Source organism: Pongo abelii, chromosome 2, assembly GCF_028885655.2.
Source record: "Pongo abelii isolate AG06213 chromosome 2, NHGRI_mPonAbe1-v2.0_pri, whole genome shotgun sequence".
NCBI classification, from domain to species: Eukaryota; Metazoa; Chordata; class Mammalia; order Primates; family Hominidae; genus Pongo; species Pongo abelii.
In genome coordinates this window covers 112,820,275-112,838,456 of record NC_085928.1, presented here as the reverse complement: position 1 = coordinate 112,838,456, position 18,182 = coordinate 112,820,275, and the positions used below count along the sequence as shown (strand labels likewise).

General features: G+C 38.4%; 1 protein-coding gene across 16 annotated transcripts in view; it reads right to left on the bottom strand.

Moving 5' to 3' along the window:
• ULK4 (unc-51 like kinase 4) overlaps positions 1-18,182 on the bottom strand; it is a 727,378-nt gene that overhangs the window by 416,535 nt on the left and 292,661 nt on the right. For all 16 annotated transcript variants that reach the window (XM_054550402.2, XM_054550404.2, XM_054550405.2 and 13 more), the window contains 1 exon segment: positions 6,238-6,330. In XM_054550402.2, the coding sequence (XP_054406377.2) occupies positions 6,238-6,330 (93 nt within the window).

Sequence of the window (18,182 nt, the reverse complement as noted above, 5' to 3'; positions counted from 1 at the left end):
GTTGGATACAATTAATAAGCAAGTTAAATTTGTAACAAATGGTTCATGGTTATTTTCACATATTTGGAAATCTATCTGCACAAACAATTAAGGCACTGTACTCTTGATGTACATCTGTAGTTGACAATTTTGCCTCAAAACCACTGATACCCTGTAATCCCAGCACTTTAGGAGGCCGAGGTGGGTGGACCATGAGGTTAGGAGTTCAAGACCAGCCTGGCCAAGATGGTGAAACCCCGTCTCTACTAAAAATATAAAAATTAGCCGGGTGTGGTGGCAGATGCCTGTAATCCCAGCTACTCGTGAGGCAGAGGCAGAGAATTACTTGAACCCGGGAAGTGGAGGTTACAGTGAGCTGAGATCACACCACTGCACTGCAGCCTAGGTGACAAAGCGAGACTCCGTCTCATTAAAAAAAAAAAAAACACCACTGATACCAAATAACGGGGGATGATCTCTAAAGTTAATGAGTTGCCATTTTAGGCACTTGCCAAAATCAGGGGTGACATTCCCCAGCACTAGGCCTAATTTTCTTTTGGTTACAGTAAGCAAATAAACAGAGCATTTACAAAAATTGACCATATATTAGGCCAAAGCAAATAATAAGACAGAAATAGAACAAAAAATATTACCTGATCACAATGCAATAAAACTAGAAATTAATATCAAAGACTTAATCGTCACATAAGGGAATGGTGAAGATCACATATACACTAATTTGATAAAGGTTTTGAATTAATAGGCACTTGTACACAGATGGTGGAGAGAAAACTGGCACAACTTAGATTGGGGAAAATTTGGCAACATCTCTCAAAATTACAAATACTTACACCAGTGGTTCTCAAACTTGTTTGCACATTTAACAGCTGGGGAGCATCTAATTACTGATGCCAGTGTCTAGCCCTAGAGATTGTGATTTAATTGGCCTAGGGTATGGCCTGAACTTCAAATTTTTAAAAAGCTCCCCAAGTGATACTAATGTACAGCCAAGTTTGGAAACCACTTGCTTAAATATCTTTTGATAAGCAATTCCATGTCTCATTTATGGTACACATATATTCATACATATGATCAATGTCCTATTTCATTAACTGTAGCTTTGTTTTGTAACACCAAAAGATTAGGAAAGAACAAATATTCACCTAAAGGAGACTTGTTAAATCAGTATGTAATATTGATAAAATGCAATGCTATGTATCTGTTTAAAAGAGTGGCACAGAGAGTATATGAATTACATTTCAATAAAACTGTTAATTTTTAAAAGAGGTCCAGAAATGGTATAGACAGCATGCTACTGTGTATGTGAAAAACAGCACACACACACACACACACACACACACACACACACATACACTGGCAGCAGTGGTTCTCTGTGGAGGAAGAATTGCTTTTCTCTGTATACCCTTTCAAATACTGAAGTTCCAAACGTTATGTATTAACTCTGAAAAATAAATTTTTAAAATTAAAATGAAATATAAAACCAATGTGGTCATATTCCCCAATCAAACAGAATTTTTATGAGGTAACATTCAAAGGGGCACGAGGTAACTTTTTGTAATGATAGAAACCCTCTTTATTTTCATTGTGATAGTGGTTTACATAATTGTGTACCATTTTCAAAACTTATAGAACTGTATACCTCAAATGAGTGATTTTAATCCATGTAAATTATATCTCAATAAACCTGTTTGTTTATTTATTTAAAGCTTACATGACACCCGAGGCCTCTTGAACAATGCTGATAGAAATGTAAATTGGTACAACCCACCTGGAAAACTCCTTTGTAGTACAGTGTATCTGTTGGATCTGGTTTACTAAAAGCCCTCGGACCCAGCATTTTCACCTCTGCATAGGAATATTCATGGCTGCACTATTCATGACAGCAAAAATACAGAACCCATATTTTGTTAAAAGTAAAATGGATTGGGCAACTGTGGTGTATTTGTGCAATGGAAAGCCAAGAGAAGATGATTTGGTTTGAAAAGTAGCATTGCCCAGACCAAGGAACTATTGGCAAAGGGCATAACCAGAAAAAGATACACACACATTCCTTGACCATATGAAGTGGTAGTCATTCTTACTCATAAGAGAAATGCATGTTAAAATTACTCTGAAATAACTCATTTCACCTGTCACAATGGCAACATTGCAAAGTTTAATGAGTTTTGATGGCAAGACTTGTAGAGAAGTAAGCATCCTCAGATATGTCCTTTGGAGGTGTAAAATAGTAAACCCAAGGGAAAGAAATTTGGCCATTAAAAAAAAAATGTATTGATACATCAATACATTTATAGGAATTATCCTATAAGATATATATTCATATGTACAAAATAACACATTTATGAGAGTATTCATTATTTGCAATTACACAAGATTAGAAACAAGTCTATCAATTAGACACTAGAAAAGTTATAATACATCCATGCAATGGAAGATCTTACCACGGTAAAACCCAATGTAGAAGCTCTCTATGTATTGATACAGAAGCAAATCTAGAGGGCAGTTAAGTGAAAAAAAATCAAAGGGCAGAAAAACATATGTAACATGCTAGTTGTGTATAAAAGAAAGAAAAGAGGCCGGGCACAGTGGCTCACGCCTGTAATACCACCACTTTGGGAGGCCAAGGTGGGCGTATCACCTGAGGTTGGGAGTTCGAGACCAGCCTGACCAACATGGAGAAACCCTGTCTCTACTAAAAAATACAAAAACAAATTAGTGGGGCGTGGTGACTCATGCCTGTAATCCCAGCTACTCGGGAGGCTGAGGCAGGAGAATAGCTTGAACCCAGGAAGCGGAGGTTGTGGTGAGCCGAGATCGTGCCATTGCACACCAGCCTGGGGCAATGAGAGCGAAACTCCATCTCAAAAAAAAAAGGAAGAGAGAAAAGAAAAAATATTTATTCACATTAGCTTGCATTTGGATACATAATGAATAAAAATACTTAACCATAGGGAAAGATGAGGAAAGAACAGAATAAAACACAGGAAGAAATGAGACTTCTCAGTATCTACCTTTTTAAAAATACTGTTCTTTTTTCTCCCACTAAAAATCAATTACTCATTCCAAAATGTTATACTTAAAATGCATTCTTAAAAATCCATTTAGGGAAATAAAACAAATTCAAAAGTCTAATTACTTTTTCCTTCTTCATCCCTTCCTTAAGGTATGTAAAAATGGACTTTGCAAGTTGCACACATGTTGCTAGGACCTCCCTTTGAAGTGAGGGGGACAATAATTGGTCTGTAATGCATTGCTCTTGATCCCCTTGACCTTTGGAGCCTCAGCCATAACTGACATGAGGCAAGACCTATTTTAACACTCTGTTTTTCAAGAAAAGCCAAACAGAATCCAGAAAGAGACCACAAATAAGACACAGGTATCCAGAAAGAGCTCACAAATAAGACAAAGGTAGCATTTAATGGGGAGAGGGGTGGTAAACAAGTAATTTCAGTCAACAAAATGATTTAGATATCTTTGTATATCAATATTCAAACTGTATCTTGCCTTTTTAAACTGTTAGTGTTCTATATTATGGCTATATCATAGTTTATGTTTTACTTATATAAAATTGTATAAATTTTATAAAATTTTATCATTTTTAAAATTATTTGCCTTAGTAGAATTTTATTTGTGTATATGTGAGTTTTTCTCTAGAACAAATCCTTCGAAGTAGAATTGAAGGTTGAAGGCTGTGTACCTTTACACTTTAATTAAATACAGTGAATAAATATTCGAAGAGATTCACTGTTATCAGTAGTTATGTGAATGCAAATAAAATGAGATCCCATTTTCATTCATTAGTTTGGCAAAGATATTGGCAAGAGTATGAATAAATATGATACGAAAAGATCTCCAAATCATTTTGATAAGTGAAAAAGCAAATTTCATACAGAATGATACTATCTAGGTTTTTCTTTAGTCAATCACCACGACGTAAATCTATTTATTTCAGTATTTATGTGTGTGCGTGTGTGCGCACATGTACACAAGTATATACACATGTGTGTGTATACTCGTATATATACACGTGTGTGTATACTCGTATATATACACATATGTGTATACTCGTATATATACACATATGTGTGTGTATCCTCGTATACATACACACATATATATACATACAGATACGTAGGCAGGCAGACAGATAGATAGATAGATAGATAGACAGACAGACAGACAGATAAATAGATAAGAGACAGACGGACAGACAGAATTTAAGTAGCCAGAAAAAATTCAGGAAGACATACACCAAAATAATAACAATTATTTCCCCTAGGGGAGAAACCTGTGAGGCAGAGGGTGTGGGGGATGGAGAAGCCAAGGAGATCTCTCGATTTTATTGTTAGAATTTAAGGCAAAAACAGTATATTCAAATATTAATTGTTCAATCAAAACAAAAAAATACAAAAACTATTACACTAAATTCTGCTTGTAAACTTGTTTAAAAACTAGAGTAAATGGACTTCAAAACCTAGTCTCTAATCACTTTTAAGATAAAAAGATTCTATAGAGGCCAAATAACTGTTTCTACTTCTCTAGGGTTTTTCTCCTCAATATGAGGAAATTAAGCTGAATAGAGTTGGCAAGAAGGAAAAGGAGTCTAGAAAACATGACACGTGAATGAGCCAAAGTTACATTTAAAAAAGTAATTGCAATCTGTTCAATCTAATGAAAGGATAAAATTAGGATACAGTATTAGCACATGATGTCAAAAGTCCAGGAAATAAATATCTGAATTTTTATGCAACTTCTAATACAGATTCACTCTTTAGAATTAAATTTCTTCTTCAGGAATGGAGAACAATCCCTTCTGAGTGATGAATTTGGAAGGCTCATTGCTCAGGCTCTCTAAAAAGCTATAGAAATACTGAAGCAAACACTCTGCTTCCAATTGGCAAAGATAAAAAGGGTATTAATTTAGTGCTCTCCGGATTCTTTTGCAACATGGCTAAGAGAATAGAGGGTAGTATTTGCATGGCATCTTTTGGAAATGGATGAGGGAAGGTAATAGGCTCGAGAACTACTATAGCCCCAGCACTGTATAACCCAAAAACCATGAGCAACTTGTCACCTATGATGACTCAGTCACGGCAAATCTATGTGCCCTGACACACCCACTGGGATGAGTGTTTTGGATATGAGTACTTTTTAAAACCAGCCTTTCTTGTTTGCTAGCAACAACAGTCACAGTGGCTCATAATAATGCAATACTTTCTGTGATTGGACAGCAGACCAGAGGAAATCAAGATGGTTGGGGCTATGTGATTTAGCTATTTGTTAAAGACCAACTGGTAGGTCTGGAGATGCACTGCACCTACAGATGGTATTCAAACCCCAAAAGGTCCTCAGATACCACCTGTACAAGAAAGGTAGTTTTCTTGTTTGAAAGCAAACAGAACCTCTTCCTTTCTCCTTTCTTCCCCTTCTGTGGACCTCTCAGACAAACTATTCTTTACAAAACTAAAAACATCCCAGCAACTAGTTCTAAAGAAATTTGGCATCATCATATTCAGTACCTTCAATAAAGATAAAAGCTCTCTACCACTTAAAAAAAAAAAAAAAAAAGTATGTCGGCCGGGTGGGGTGGCTCATGCCTGTAATCCCAACACTTTGGGAGGCCAAGGTGGGCGGATAACCTGAGGTCAGGAGTTCGAGACCAGCCTGGCCAACATGGTGAAACCCCATCTCTACTAAAAATACAAAAATTAGCTGGGCATGGCGGCGGGCACCTGTAATCCCAGCTACTTGGGAGGCTGAGGCAGAAGAATCGTTTGAACCCAGGAGGCGGAGGTTGCAGTGAGCCAAGATCACCCATTGCACTCCAGCCTGGGTGACAGAGTAAGACTCCATCTCAAAAAAAAAAAAAAGTATGTCAACTAAATAAAATGGTAGCAAATAATAGTGATAAATACTATTGAGATTTAATAAACTGCTCAGCACAAAATGAGGCACCAATTTTTAAAGTACATATATTGTCCCATCTCTTAAAAGAAATTATCATTTTAAAGCAGCATGCATTCCACAGTATGCTGACTCTAATAAGAATTAAAAATATGAGAATGAGAGTCAAAACAGCATAAGTGACATATTACAATCCATGAAACTTAAAAAAATGACGATTTTGACAACTCAAACATTAGTCTTTTGGAATCTCATCTTTAATAACATTTTCAGAACACGTAAAATTCATTTTATAGGTGAGACACAAGAAAAAGAAATTTGAACTGCCAGTACCTTGTGAAAGTTGGGTTGTGTTCAGTCATCGCGACTAGCAGTTTCAGAGCATATGCTGGTACTGGGTCAGGTTCTACAAGAATGTGCTCATACCTGAAATGGTAAAGACATTTAAAAAATACTCAGTAGGAAAAATTATGTCCAACCTTGAATTCTATATCCAGCCAAACTATCAATTTAGCCTAAGACAGAAAGATATTTTACACACTAATAAAGATTTAAGTAATTTACGTCTCATGTGCCCCTTCTCAGAAAGTTACTGGCAAATATGCTCTATTGAAATAAGAGAATAAACCAAATATAGAAAGACAAAAGGAAAAACAACTCAGTAGTTGTCCTCACTTAAATGCTACTCTGAACAATAGAAATAATATACCATAAGGTACAAACATCTGAAAAATATACAGACTCTGAAATAAATTTAAATTCATGAGTTACAGGACCTACACAGGTTACTTAACCTCATGAAGTTTGAAACAACTTCACTTTCCAATGCTGATAATGATACTCACTTACTTCATAAAACATTGCTGTTGGGAAGATTCACTGAGATAATCCATGTAAAACAACTAGTATTGAGCTGGGCATATAGTAAGAGATCAATAAACATTAGGCATCTGTGTTGAAAGTCTCCAAGAACACCCTCACATTCAGAGACTCGCTAGAGAATTCACAGGACTCAGCATTGCTAAGATGTAACACAGCAACATAGTAAAGCCACCTCTGAATCATATGGAAAAGGATGCACACGGAGGACTAGAGGATGTCATGTGCTGGTTTCCTTATGTCCTCTGTCTTCCATGAGGGGTCACACACAGCACACTCTTCCCCCAGCAATGAAAATGCAGCACGTGTGTGTGATGTTTCTGCCCAAGGAAGTCTATGAGTACTCAATGGCCAAAGTTTTTAAGAGGGGATGGTCATGCAGGCAACCTCTATCTAAAATGTATCAAAATTCCAGATTCCCAGAAGGAAAGCAGCTTTGTTCAGCATAAATCAGACTGCTCAAACAGTTGAGGCACAGTGGACTACCCTTATCAGCTGTTAACTGGGTGCACTCTGACAGCCAAGTTCCTAGATGTCTAGCCAATTACAATATTTTGTTTACAAAATTTTTGTAAACAAAAAATTTTATGGATAGCAGTATCAAGCCTGCTATGATAACTCTTTTCTGCACAGCATTCTTATTATTAATACTTGAAAATCCTAAATTAAATTTATTACCAAAGAGAATAGAACTCAAAATGTTTTCATCACAATTTCCACAACAAAATTCTCCCAAGATTGTTTTCCCATGTGATTTGCTAGGCAGAGGCTGGTTTATGTACTATGTCTTACCTATTTGAGGTTTACTCTCCAGTATGCAGCAGTGTGTAGATGCTCAATAAACAAGCATCAAATGAATAAATGAACAAACTAACCAATTTTATTATTTAATTCTCTGGAATAGCCAACAACTAAAAAGGAAGAAAAATATCTCTAAAATTCCTAACTGGATATTTTAAAAATCTATGATATAAAACAGATGCCTTTCATCTAGAGAATAGGGCCCCATGCTTACTCAGAACTTATTTACTCTCATTTTGGAAATCATTGTATAACAAGCCTAATTATACAGCCTGTAAGCCCACAACCATTAAAAAGGAGTTAAGTAAAGAGAAGAGAGGGACTATTACAGGAAGGCAACCAATGAATTGTAAGAAGTAGGACCTGAAAGCATAAGAAAAACAAAAAAAAGCAGTCCCAAGAAACCCAAGCAAAGAATAGTCTGTGGAGCATTTAATACACAGTAAGAACTTGCTCATACTCAAATGGCACCTGAGAGCCCACTACACACCATAATGTTCAAAACTGGGGTAATGAGTCAAGACAATGTTTAGTGGAATACAGTGTTCTGTTTAAGAAGTCAGGAAATATCATATTTTAGAAAATTTGCTTAAATTTTAGAATTATAGTAGTTAAAAGATTTGCCCATGTATAAAACATATAATCAAGCGTAATTTCAAGAATGAAAAAAATCAACCTTAGGAAATGAGTTAATATATTTTATCACATAAATAAAACAAATATCAAGCAAACATCTTTAGGGATAATAAAAACGTGTGATAAAAATCTAACGTCCACTTAAAATTTTGTTTAAAAAAAGACACAACTTAGCATACTAGAGAGAGATCATTAGTTCCTTTCTCCATGAATTCTTATGAAATAAAAGGTTCTTGCCATCTTGAGTAAAGAGTATGTAAGAATATTCTCAAAGTGTAATGATTTGCTAGAAGGACTCACAAAACTCAGAAAACTTGTTATACTCCCAACTATGGTTTATTACAGTGAAAGGATGCAGATTAAAATCAGCAAAGAGAAGAGGCGCATAGGGTAGAGACAAGGAGAGACCAGGACAAGCTTCCAGCTGTCATCTCCCAGTGGAGTTGTACAGTGTTTACTCCTCCCAGTAGCAATGTGTGGCAACACTGGTGAAGTACTTACTACCAACCAGAGAAGCTCACCTGAGCCTTGGTGTCCAGGATTTTTATTGGAGGTTGGTCATGTAGGCATGGACCACTTGTGGAATTGACCTTAGTTTCCCAGTCTCTAGCTCCTCCAGAGGTCAAGCTGATGTGTTGTAGCCCAAGGCCCCCATCATAACTCACAATGTTACTACCATAAATTATCAGGCATGGCTCAAGGTCTCATGTATTCAAAGGCACTCTTACCAGGGAGGATATTCCAACTGCTAGGAAGTTATCTCCCAGGTGGCAGTCAAGGACCAGTTTTTTTAGAATGTGCAAAGTCTGAACACCCTACACATGATGAGTTAACCCTTTATAGCATACATCCCTAAGAAGGAAACTGAGAGGCACTGTCATTAAAGTCAGAAATAAAATAAGAATCCTCTTCCACTGCTTACCAGTATTTGGAAATTGTCTGGCCAGACAGAATCAAATTCAAGTGATGGTGAGAAACTTCTGATGAGTACTTCATGTACCCTGGATAATCAGCTCTCCTTGTTCCCACTCCAAGACATACTTGAATCACAGAAGGAAGGACCCACAAGCCTGTGAAGTTTTATAAAGCTTCCCAAGTGACTGTCTTATTCACGTGCTTGTGTGGAAATCACAAGAGGAAATATGGACAACTACTACTTAGAAATATAACAGAAAAAAACATTCTCAATAGGGCTGGAAAATATATCTTAAAATAGACTTGAAACATACAGAATCTAAATTTAAAAAGAAAACATTGGCCAGGGATGGTGGCTCACACCTGTAATCCGAGCACTTTGGGAGGCCAAGGTGGGAGAATTACATGAGGCCAGGAGTTAGAGACCAGCCTGGACAACATCGTGAGACCCTGTCTATAAAAAAAGAAAAAAAATTCTTTTTAAATAATTGGGTGCAAGGGCACAAACCTATAGTACTAGCTACTCAGGAGGCTGAGGCGGGAGGATTGCTTGAGCCCAGGCATTTAAGGCTGCAGTGAGCTACGATGGCACCAGTACACTTCAGCCTAGGTGACAGAGCAAGATCCTGTCTCTAAAAAAAAAAAAGAAGCACACACACACACAAAAAAAACACTACTGAAACATTACTGACTGAAATCAAAGTGTCTTGAGGTTGTTTGAAGTTATCTAACCTTGAAACAGGAGGGAAGAATAAAGCTTGTACTAGCTTGTGAATAAGAATTTTCCCAAAGAATATCCCTCTGTTTTCCTCCTGTTGGAAAAAATGAAGGGCGAAATTCATAACGGGCATGTTTAGAATACAGATATTGAATATACTTCACTTTAATCAAATGATACGTTTATAATGGTCAGCAAGATCTAGCCAAAAGTAGGCTGTGATTTATTAAGCTCGTCTTTGAAAGAGCAGCTAGTAATTGAGTCCTGCACTCCTCTGAATGCAACTTAGCAGAAAAAAATATACAATGATGAGCCCTGACTCTTGAAATGGCCTCAGAGAAGACTAACCAGTGAAGAGCTGGCCCATTTGATGGACTAGGGGCTGGAGAGGAGCACTCCTAGTGGCCAGAGACTAAGATCACTATTGACATAACAGTGCCCTGTCCAGAAAGTGTCCCTGAACCTCACACTTCTTCCTCTAGGATCCTCTCTAACCAAGATGTCTTTGCTAGGGGCCAAAGAAGCAGAGATCCAGGCAGGAAAGACCATTCATACTAAATTCAGATCCATTCCATTCCAAAGAAGAGAAAATCCCTTTAAAAAATCACATATTCGGGAGAGGGTGGAGCCAAGATGGCCAAATAGGAACAGCTCCGGTCTACAGCTCCCATTGTAAGCGACGCAGAAGACGGGTGATTTCTGCATTTCCATCTGAGGTACCGGGTTCATCTCACTAGGGAGTGCCAGACAGTGGGTGCAGGACAGTGGCTGCAGTGCACCGTGCGCGAGCCAAAGCACAGCGAGGCATCACCTCACCCGGGAAGCGCAAGGGATCAGGGATTTCCCTTTCCTAGTCAAAGAAAGGGTGACAGATGGCACCTGGAAAATCGGGTCACTCCCACCCCAATACTATGCTTATCCAATGGGCTTACAAAACGGCACACCAGGAGGTTATATCCCGCACATGGCTCGGAGGGTCCTACGCCCACGGAGTCTCGCTGATTGTTAGCACAGCAGTCTGAGATCAAACTGCAAGGCGGCAGCAAGGATGGGGGAGGGGCGCCTGCCATTGCCCAGGCCTGATTAGGCAAACAAAGCAGCCCGGAAGCTCGACCTGGGTGGAGCCCACCACAGCTCAAGGAGGCCTGCCTGCCTCTGTAGGCTCCACCTCTGGGGGCAGGGCACAGACAAACAAAAAGACAGCAGTAACCTCTGCAGACTTAAATGTCCCTGTCTGACAGCTTTGAAGAGAGTAGTGGTTCTCCCAGCACGCAGCTGGAGATCTGAGAACGGGCAGACTGCCTCCTCAAGCGGGTCCTTGACCCCCGAGCAGCCTAACTGGGAGGCACCCCCAAGTAGGGGCAGACTGACACCTCACATGGCCGGGTACTCCTGTCAGACAAAACTTTCAGAGGAACGATAAGGCAGCTGCATTTGCGGTTCACCAAGATCCGCTGTTCTACAACCACCGCTGTTCTGCAGTCACCGCTGCTGATAACCAGGCAAACAGGGTCTGGAGTGGACCTCTAGCAAACTCCAACACACCTGCAGCTGAGTGTCCTGTCTGTTAGAAGGAAAACTAACAAACAGAAAGGACATCCACACCAAAAACCCTTCTGTACGTCACCATCATCAAAGACCAAAAGTAGATAAAGCCACAAAGATGGGGAAAAAACAGAGCAGAAAAACTGGAAACTCTAAAAAGCAGAGTACCTCTCCTCCTCCAAAGGAATGCAGCTCCTCACCAGCAACGGAACAAAGCTGGACGGAGAATGACATTGACGAGCTGAGAGAAGAAGGCTTCAGACGATCAAACTACTCCGAGCTACAGGAGGAAATTCAAACCAATGGCAAAGAAGTTAAAAACTTTGAAAAAAGATTAGACAAATGGATAACTAGAATAACCAACACAGAGAAGTCCTTAAAGGAGCTGATGGAGCTGAAAACCAAGGCTCAAGAACTACGTGAAGAATGCAGAAGCCTCAGGAGCCAATGCGATCAACTGGAAGAAAGGGTATCAGTGATGGAAGATGAAATGAATCAAATGAAGCGAGAAGGGAAGTTTAGAGAAAAAAGAATAAAAAGAAATGAACAAAGCCTCCAAAAAATATGGGACTATAAGAAAAGACCAAATCTACGTGTGATTGGTGTACCTGAAAGTGACGGGGAGAATGGAACCAAGTTGGAAAACACTCTGCAGGATATTATCCAGGAGAACTTCCCTAATCTAGCAAGGCAGGCCAACATTCAGATACAGGAAATACAGAGAACGCCACAAAGATACTCCCCGAGAAGAGCAACTCCAAGACACACAATTGTCAGATTCACCAAAGTTGAAATGAAGGAAAAAATGTTAAGGGCAGCAAGAGAGAAAGCTCGGGTTACCCACAAAGGGAAGCCCATCAGACTAACAGCAGATCTCTCGGCAGAAACTCTACAAGCCAGAAGAGAGTGGGGGCCAATATTCAACATTCTTAAAGAAAAGAATTTTCAACCCAGAATTTCATATCCAGTCAAACTAAGCTTCGTAAGTGAAGGAGAAATAAAATACTTTGCAGACAAGCAAACGCTGAGAGATTTTGTCACCACCAGGCCTGCCCTAAAAGAGCTCCTGAAGGAAGCACTAAACATGGAAAGGAACAACCAGTACCAGCCACTGCAAAAACATGCCAAAATGTAAAGACCATCAAGGCTAGGAAGAAAACTGCATCAACTAACAACCAAAATAACCAGCTAACATCATAATGACAGGACCAAATACACACATAACAATATTAACTTTAAATGTAAATGGGCTAAATGCTCCAATTAAAAGACACAGACTGGCAAATTGGATCAAGAGTCAAGACCCATCAGTGTGCTGTATTCAGGAAATCCATCTCACGTGCAGAGACACACATAGGCTCAAAATAAAACGATGGAGGAAGATCTACCAAGCAAATGGAAAACAAAAAAAGGCAGGGGTTGCAATCCTAGTCTCAGATAAAACAGACTTTAAACCAACAAAGATCAAAAGAGACAAAGAAGGCCATTACATAATGGTAAAGGGATCAATTCAACAAGAAGAGCTAACTATCCTAAATACACATGCACCCAATACAGGAGCACCAAGATTCATAAAGCAAGTCCTTAGTGACCTACAACGAGACTTAGACTCCCACACAATAATGGGAGACTTTAACACCCCACTGTCAACATTAGACAGATCAACGAGACAGAAAGTTAACAAGGATACCCAGGAATTAAACTCAGCTCTGCACCAAGCGGACCTAATAGACATCTACAAAACTCTTCACCCCAAATCAACAGAATATACATTTTTTTCAGCACCACACCACACCTATTCCAAAATTGACCACATAGTTGGAAATAAAGCACTCCTCAGCAAATGTAAAAGAACAGAAATTATAACAAACTGTCTCTCAGACCACAGTGCAATCAAACTAGAACTCAGGACTAAGAAACTCACTCAAAACTGCTCAACTACATGGAAACTGAACAACCTGCTCCTAAATGACTACTGGGTACATAACGAAATGAAGGCAGAAATAAAGATGTTCTTTGAAACCAACGAGAACAAAGACACAACGTACCAGAATCTCTGGGACACATTCAAAGCAGTGTGTAGAGGGAAATTTATAGCACTAAATGCCCACAAAAGAGAGCAGGAAAGATCCAAAATCAACACCCTAATGTCACAATTAAAAGAACTAGAAAAGCAAGAGCAAACACATTCAAAAGCTAGCAGAAGGCAAGAAATAACTAAAATCAGAGCAGAACTGAAGGAAATAGAGACACAAAAAAACCTTCAAAAAATTAATGAATCCAGGAGCTGGTTTTCTGAAAAGATCAACAAAATCGATAGACCGCTAGCAAGACTAATAAAGAAGAAAAGAGAGAAGAATCAAATAGATGCAATAAAAAATGATAAAGGGGATATCACCACCAATCCCACAGAAATACAAACTACCATCAGAGAATACTACAAACACCTCTACACAAATAAACTAGAAAATCTAGAAGAAATGGATAAATTCCTCGACACATACACTCTCCCAAGACTAAACCACGAAGAAGTTGAATCTCTGAATAGACCAATAACAGGCTCTGAAATTGTGGCAATAATCAATAGCTTACCAACCAAAAAAAGTCCAGGACCAGATGGATTCACAGCCAAATTCTACCAGAGGTACAAGGAGGAGCTGGTACCATTCCTTCTGAAACTATTCCAATCAATAGAAAAAGAGGGAATCCTCCCTAACTCATTTTATGAGGCCAGCATCATCCTGATACCAAAGCCTGGCAGAGACACAACCAAAAAAGAGAATTTTAGACCAATATCCTTGATGAACATTGATGCAAAAATCCTCAATAAAATACTGGCAAACCGAATCCAGTAGCACATCAAAAAGCTTATCCACCATGATCAAGTGGGCTTCATCCCTGGGATGCAAGGCTGGTTCAACATATGCAAATCAGTCAACGTAATCTAGCATATAAACAGAACCAAGGACAAAAACCACAGGATTATCTCAATAGATGCAGAAAAGGCCTTTGACAAAATTCAACAACCCTGCATGCTAAAAACTCTCAATAAATTAGGTATTGATGGGACGTATCTCAAAATAATAAGAGATATCTATGACAAACCCACAGTCAATATCATACTGAATGAGCAAAAATTGGAAGCATTCCCTTTGAAAACTGGCACAAGACAGGGATGCCCTGTCTCACCACTCCTATTCAATATAGTGTTGGAAGTTCTGGCCAAGGCAATTAGGCAGGAGAAGGAAATAAAGGGTATTCAATTAGGAAAAGAGGAAGTCAAATTGTCCCTGTTTGCAGATGACATGATTGTATATCTAGAAAACCCCATTGGCTCAGCCCAAAATCTCCTTAAGCTGATAAGCAACTTCAGCAAAGTCTCAGGATACAAAATGAATGTACAAAAATCACAAGCATTCTTATACACCAATAACAGACAAACAGAGAGCCAAATCATGAGTGAACTCCCATTCACAGTTGCTTCAAAGAGAATAAAATACTTAGGAATCCAACTTACAAGGGATGTGAAGGACCTCTTCAAGGAGAACTACAAACCACTGCTCAATGAAATTAAAGAGGATACAAACAAATGGAAGAACATTCCATGCTCATGGGTAGGAAGAATCAATATCGTGAAAATGGCCATACTGCCCAAGGTAATTTATAGATTCAACGCCATCCCCATCAAGCTACCAATGACTTTCTTCACAGAATTGGAAAAAACTACTTTCAAGTTCATATGGAACCAAAAAAGAGCCCGCATTGCCAAATCAATCCTAAGCCAAAAGAACAAAGCTGGAGGCATCACGCTACCTGACTTCAAACTATACTACAAGGCTACAGTAACCAAAACAGCATGGTACTAGTACCAAAACAGAGATATAGATCAATGGAACAGAACAGAGCCCTCAGAAATAACGCCACATATCTACAACTATCTGATCTTTGACAAACCTGACAAACACAAGCAATGGGGAAAGGATTCCCTATTTAATAAATGGTGCTGGGAAAACTGGCTGGCCTTATGTAGAAAGCTGAAACTGGATCCCTTCCTTACACCTTATACAAAAAGTAATTCAAGATGGATTAAAGACTTACATGTTAGACCTAAAACCATAAAAACCCTAGAAGAAAACCTATGCAATAACATTCAGGACATAGGCATGGGCAAAGGACTTCATGTCTAAAACACCAAAAGCAATGGCAACAAAAGCCAAAATTGACAAATGGGATCTAATTAAACTCAAGAGCTTCTGCACAGCAAAAGAGACTACCATCAGAGTCAACAGGCAACCTATAGAACGGGAGAAAATTTTTGCAACCTACTTACCTGACAAAGGGCTAATATCCAGAATCTACAATGAACTCAAACAAATTTACAAGAAAAAAACAAACAACCCCATCGAAAAGTGGGCAAAGGATATGAACAGACTCTTCTCAGAAGAAGACATTTATGCAGCCAAAACACACATGAAAAAATGCTCATCTTCACTGGCCATCAGAAAAATGCAAATCAAAACCAGAATGAGATACCATCTCACACCAGTTAGAATGGTGATCATTAAAAAGTCAGGAAACAACAGGTGCTGGAGAGGATGTGGAGAAATAGGAACACTTTTACACTGTTGGTGGGACTGTAAACTAGTTCAACCATTGTGGAAGTCAGTGTGGCGATTCCTCAGGGATCTAGAACTAGAAATACCATTTGACCCAGCCATCCCATTACTGGGTATATACCCAAAGGATTATAAATCATGCTGCTATAAAGACACATGCACACTTATGTTTATTGTGGCACTATTCACAATAGCAAAGACTTGGAACCAACCCAAATGTCCAACAATGATAGACTGGATTAAGAAAATGTGGTACATATACACCATGGAATACTATGCAGCCATAAAAAGTGATGAGTTCATGTCCTTTGCAGGGACATGGATGAAGCTGGAAACCATCATTCTCAGCAAATTATGACAAGGACAAAAAACCAAACACCTCATGTTCTCACTCATAGGTGGGAATTGAACAATGAGAACACATGGACACAGGAAGGGGAACATCACACTCCAGGGACTGTTGTGGCATGGGGGGAGGGGAGAGGGATAGCATTAGGAGATATACCTAATGCTAAATGACGAGTTAATGGGTGCAGCACAACAACATGGCACATGTATACATATGTAACAAACCTGCACATTGTACACATATACTCTAAAATTTAAAGTATAATAATAATAATAATAATAACTACTGCAGCAGGAAAAAAAAATCAACAAAATAAACATTTTTCTTATTTGCCTGAAAAAAAAAAAAAAGAAAAAAAAATCACATATTCGGGACCTAAGGCAAGAAGTTGAAGAGATAGTCCCCAACTCTTAATTCTTCATTACCAATCCTATAATTAATAAATCCCTATCTTGTCAAGTGCCTGGTATAGACAGTGCCCAATCAGGTCATCTGGGAGAAAACTGAAACTCACTATCTAAATAACTCTGGATAATCATGAGAAAATATTCTGAGGGATGTGACTAAACAATTGGTCAAGTGGAGGAAAGTGTCTCCAATTTTGTTGAGGGGAGGGAGAAGGAACTGTATAATAAAGAAGTCCATTCTGCAGGGATTAAGTCAGAGACTCAAATTTTCATCTCAATCGAGTGTGCTCTGAGAATTTGAAGGAGTGATTCCAGAATATTCAACAAACTTTAGGGTTTGAGGAATCTTCCTACAATGAGGAATATTCTACTAAATGAAAGGCTAGACTACATTATAAAACCACAATAATTATTACATATAAAGAATACACGTATACAGTCATGTGCCACATAATGACATTTTTGGTCAACAACAGATAGCATACACAATAGTGGTCATATAAAAAGTTTTTTCTGTACCTTTTCTGTGTTTGGATACATAAATTCTTACCATTGTGTTACAGTTGCCTGCAGTATTCAGTGCAGTAACATGCTGCATAGGTTTGCAGCCTGGGAGCAATAGGCTATACCATACAGCCTAGGTGTTTAGTAAGCTGTGCCACCTAGGTTTGCATAAGGCAAACTCTATGATGTTTGCACAACGATAAAACTGCCTAATGATGCATTTCTCAGAAGGTACTCCCACGTGGCACATGAGTATAAATCAAAAGAAAAGAAAGGTAACACCTAGCACTGGACAGGAAAGAGTAAATTTAGAAAGGGAATTAGGCTGGTTAGACCATATCTCAAGAAAATGTATCTCTAATAAATTAAAATTTTGAGGAAAAAATTTTGATTTTATTAGAATACTAAAAATGAGTAAATTGTTGGGTAAGAAGGCCTCTTTAGCATAACAAATGTAAAATGAATGAGAAAAATACTTATAACCTTAAAATTTTTAAGTTAAGTATTTCTCAATGGCAAAACCATCATAAACCAAATGAGAAAAAGATAACTTGCAGAATGTGGGTAAAACAAAAAAGTTAATATTCTTACTATATAAAGAGCTATTGCAAATCAATAAACAAATCACAGAAAAATGGACAAAATTCACAAAGAAGGAAATAAATGGCCAAGAAGCATGGGGAAGAAATGGTCTACTTCATCAACATCTGGAGGAACGCAAATTAGAGCTAAGAAGGTACAATAAAATGGGCAGTTTCATAAAGGGAAGCTGGTAATATAAACTGTCCATCCTGTTTAAAGAAAAATTGGCAGAATGTATTAAATACCTTTAAAATGCATATAATTTTAAGGGTCGGGGGAGAGACAGGGTCTCCCTTTGTTGCCCAGGCTGGAGTGCAGTGGCAAGA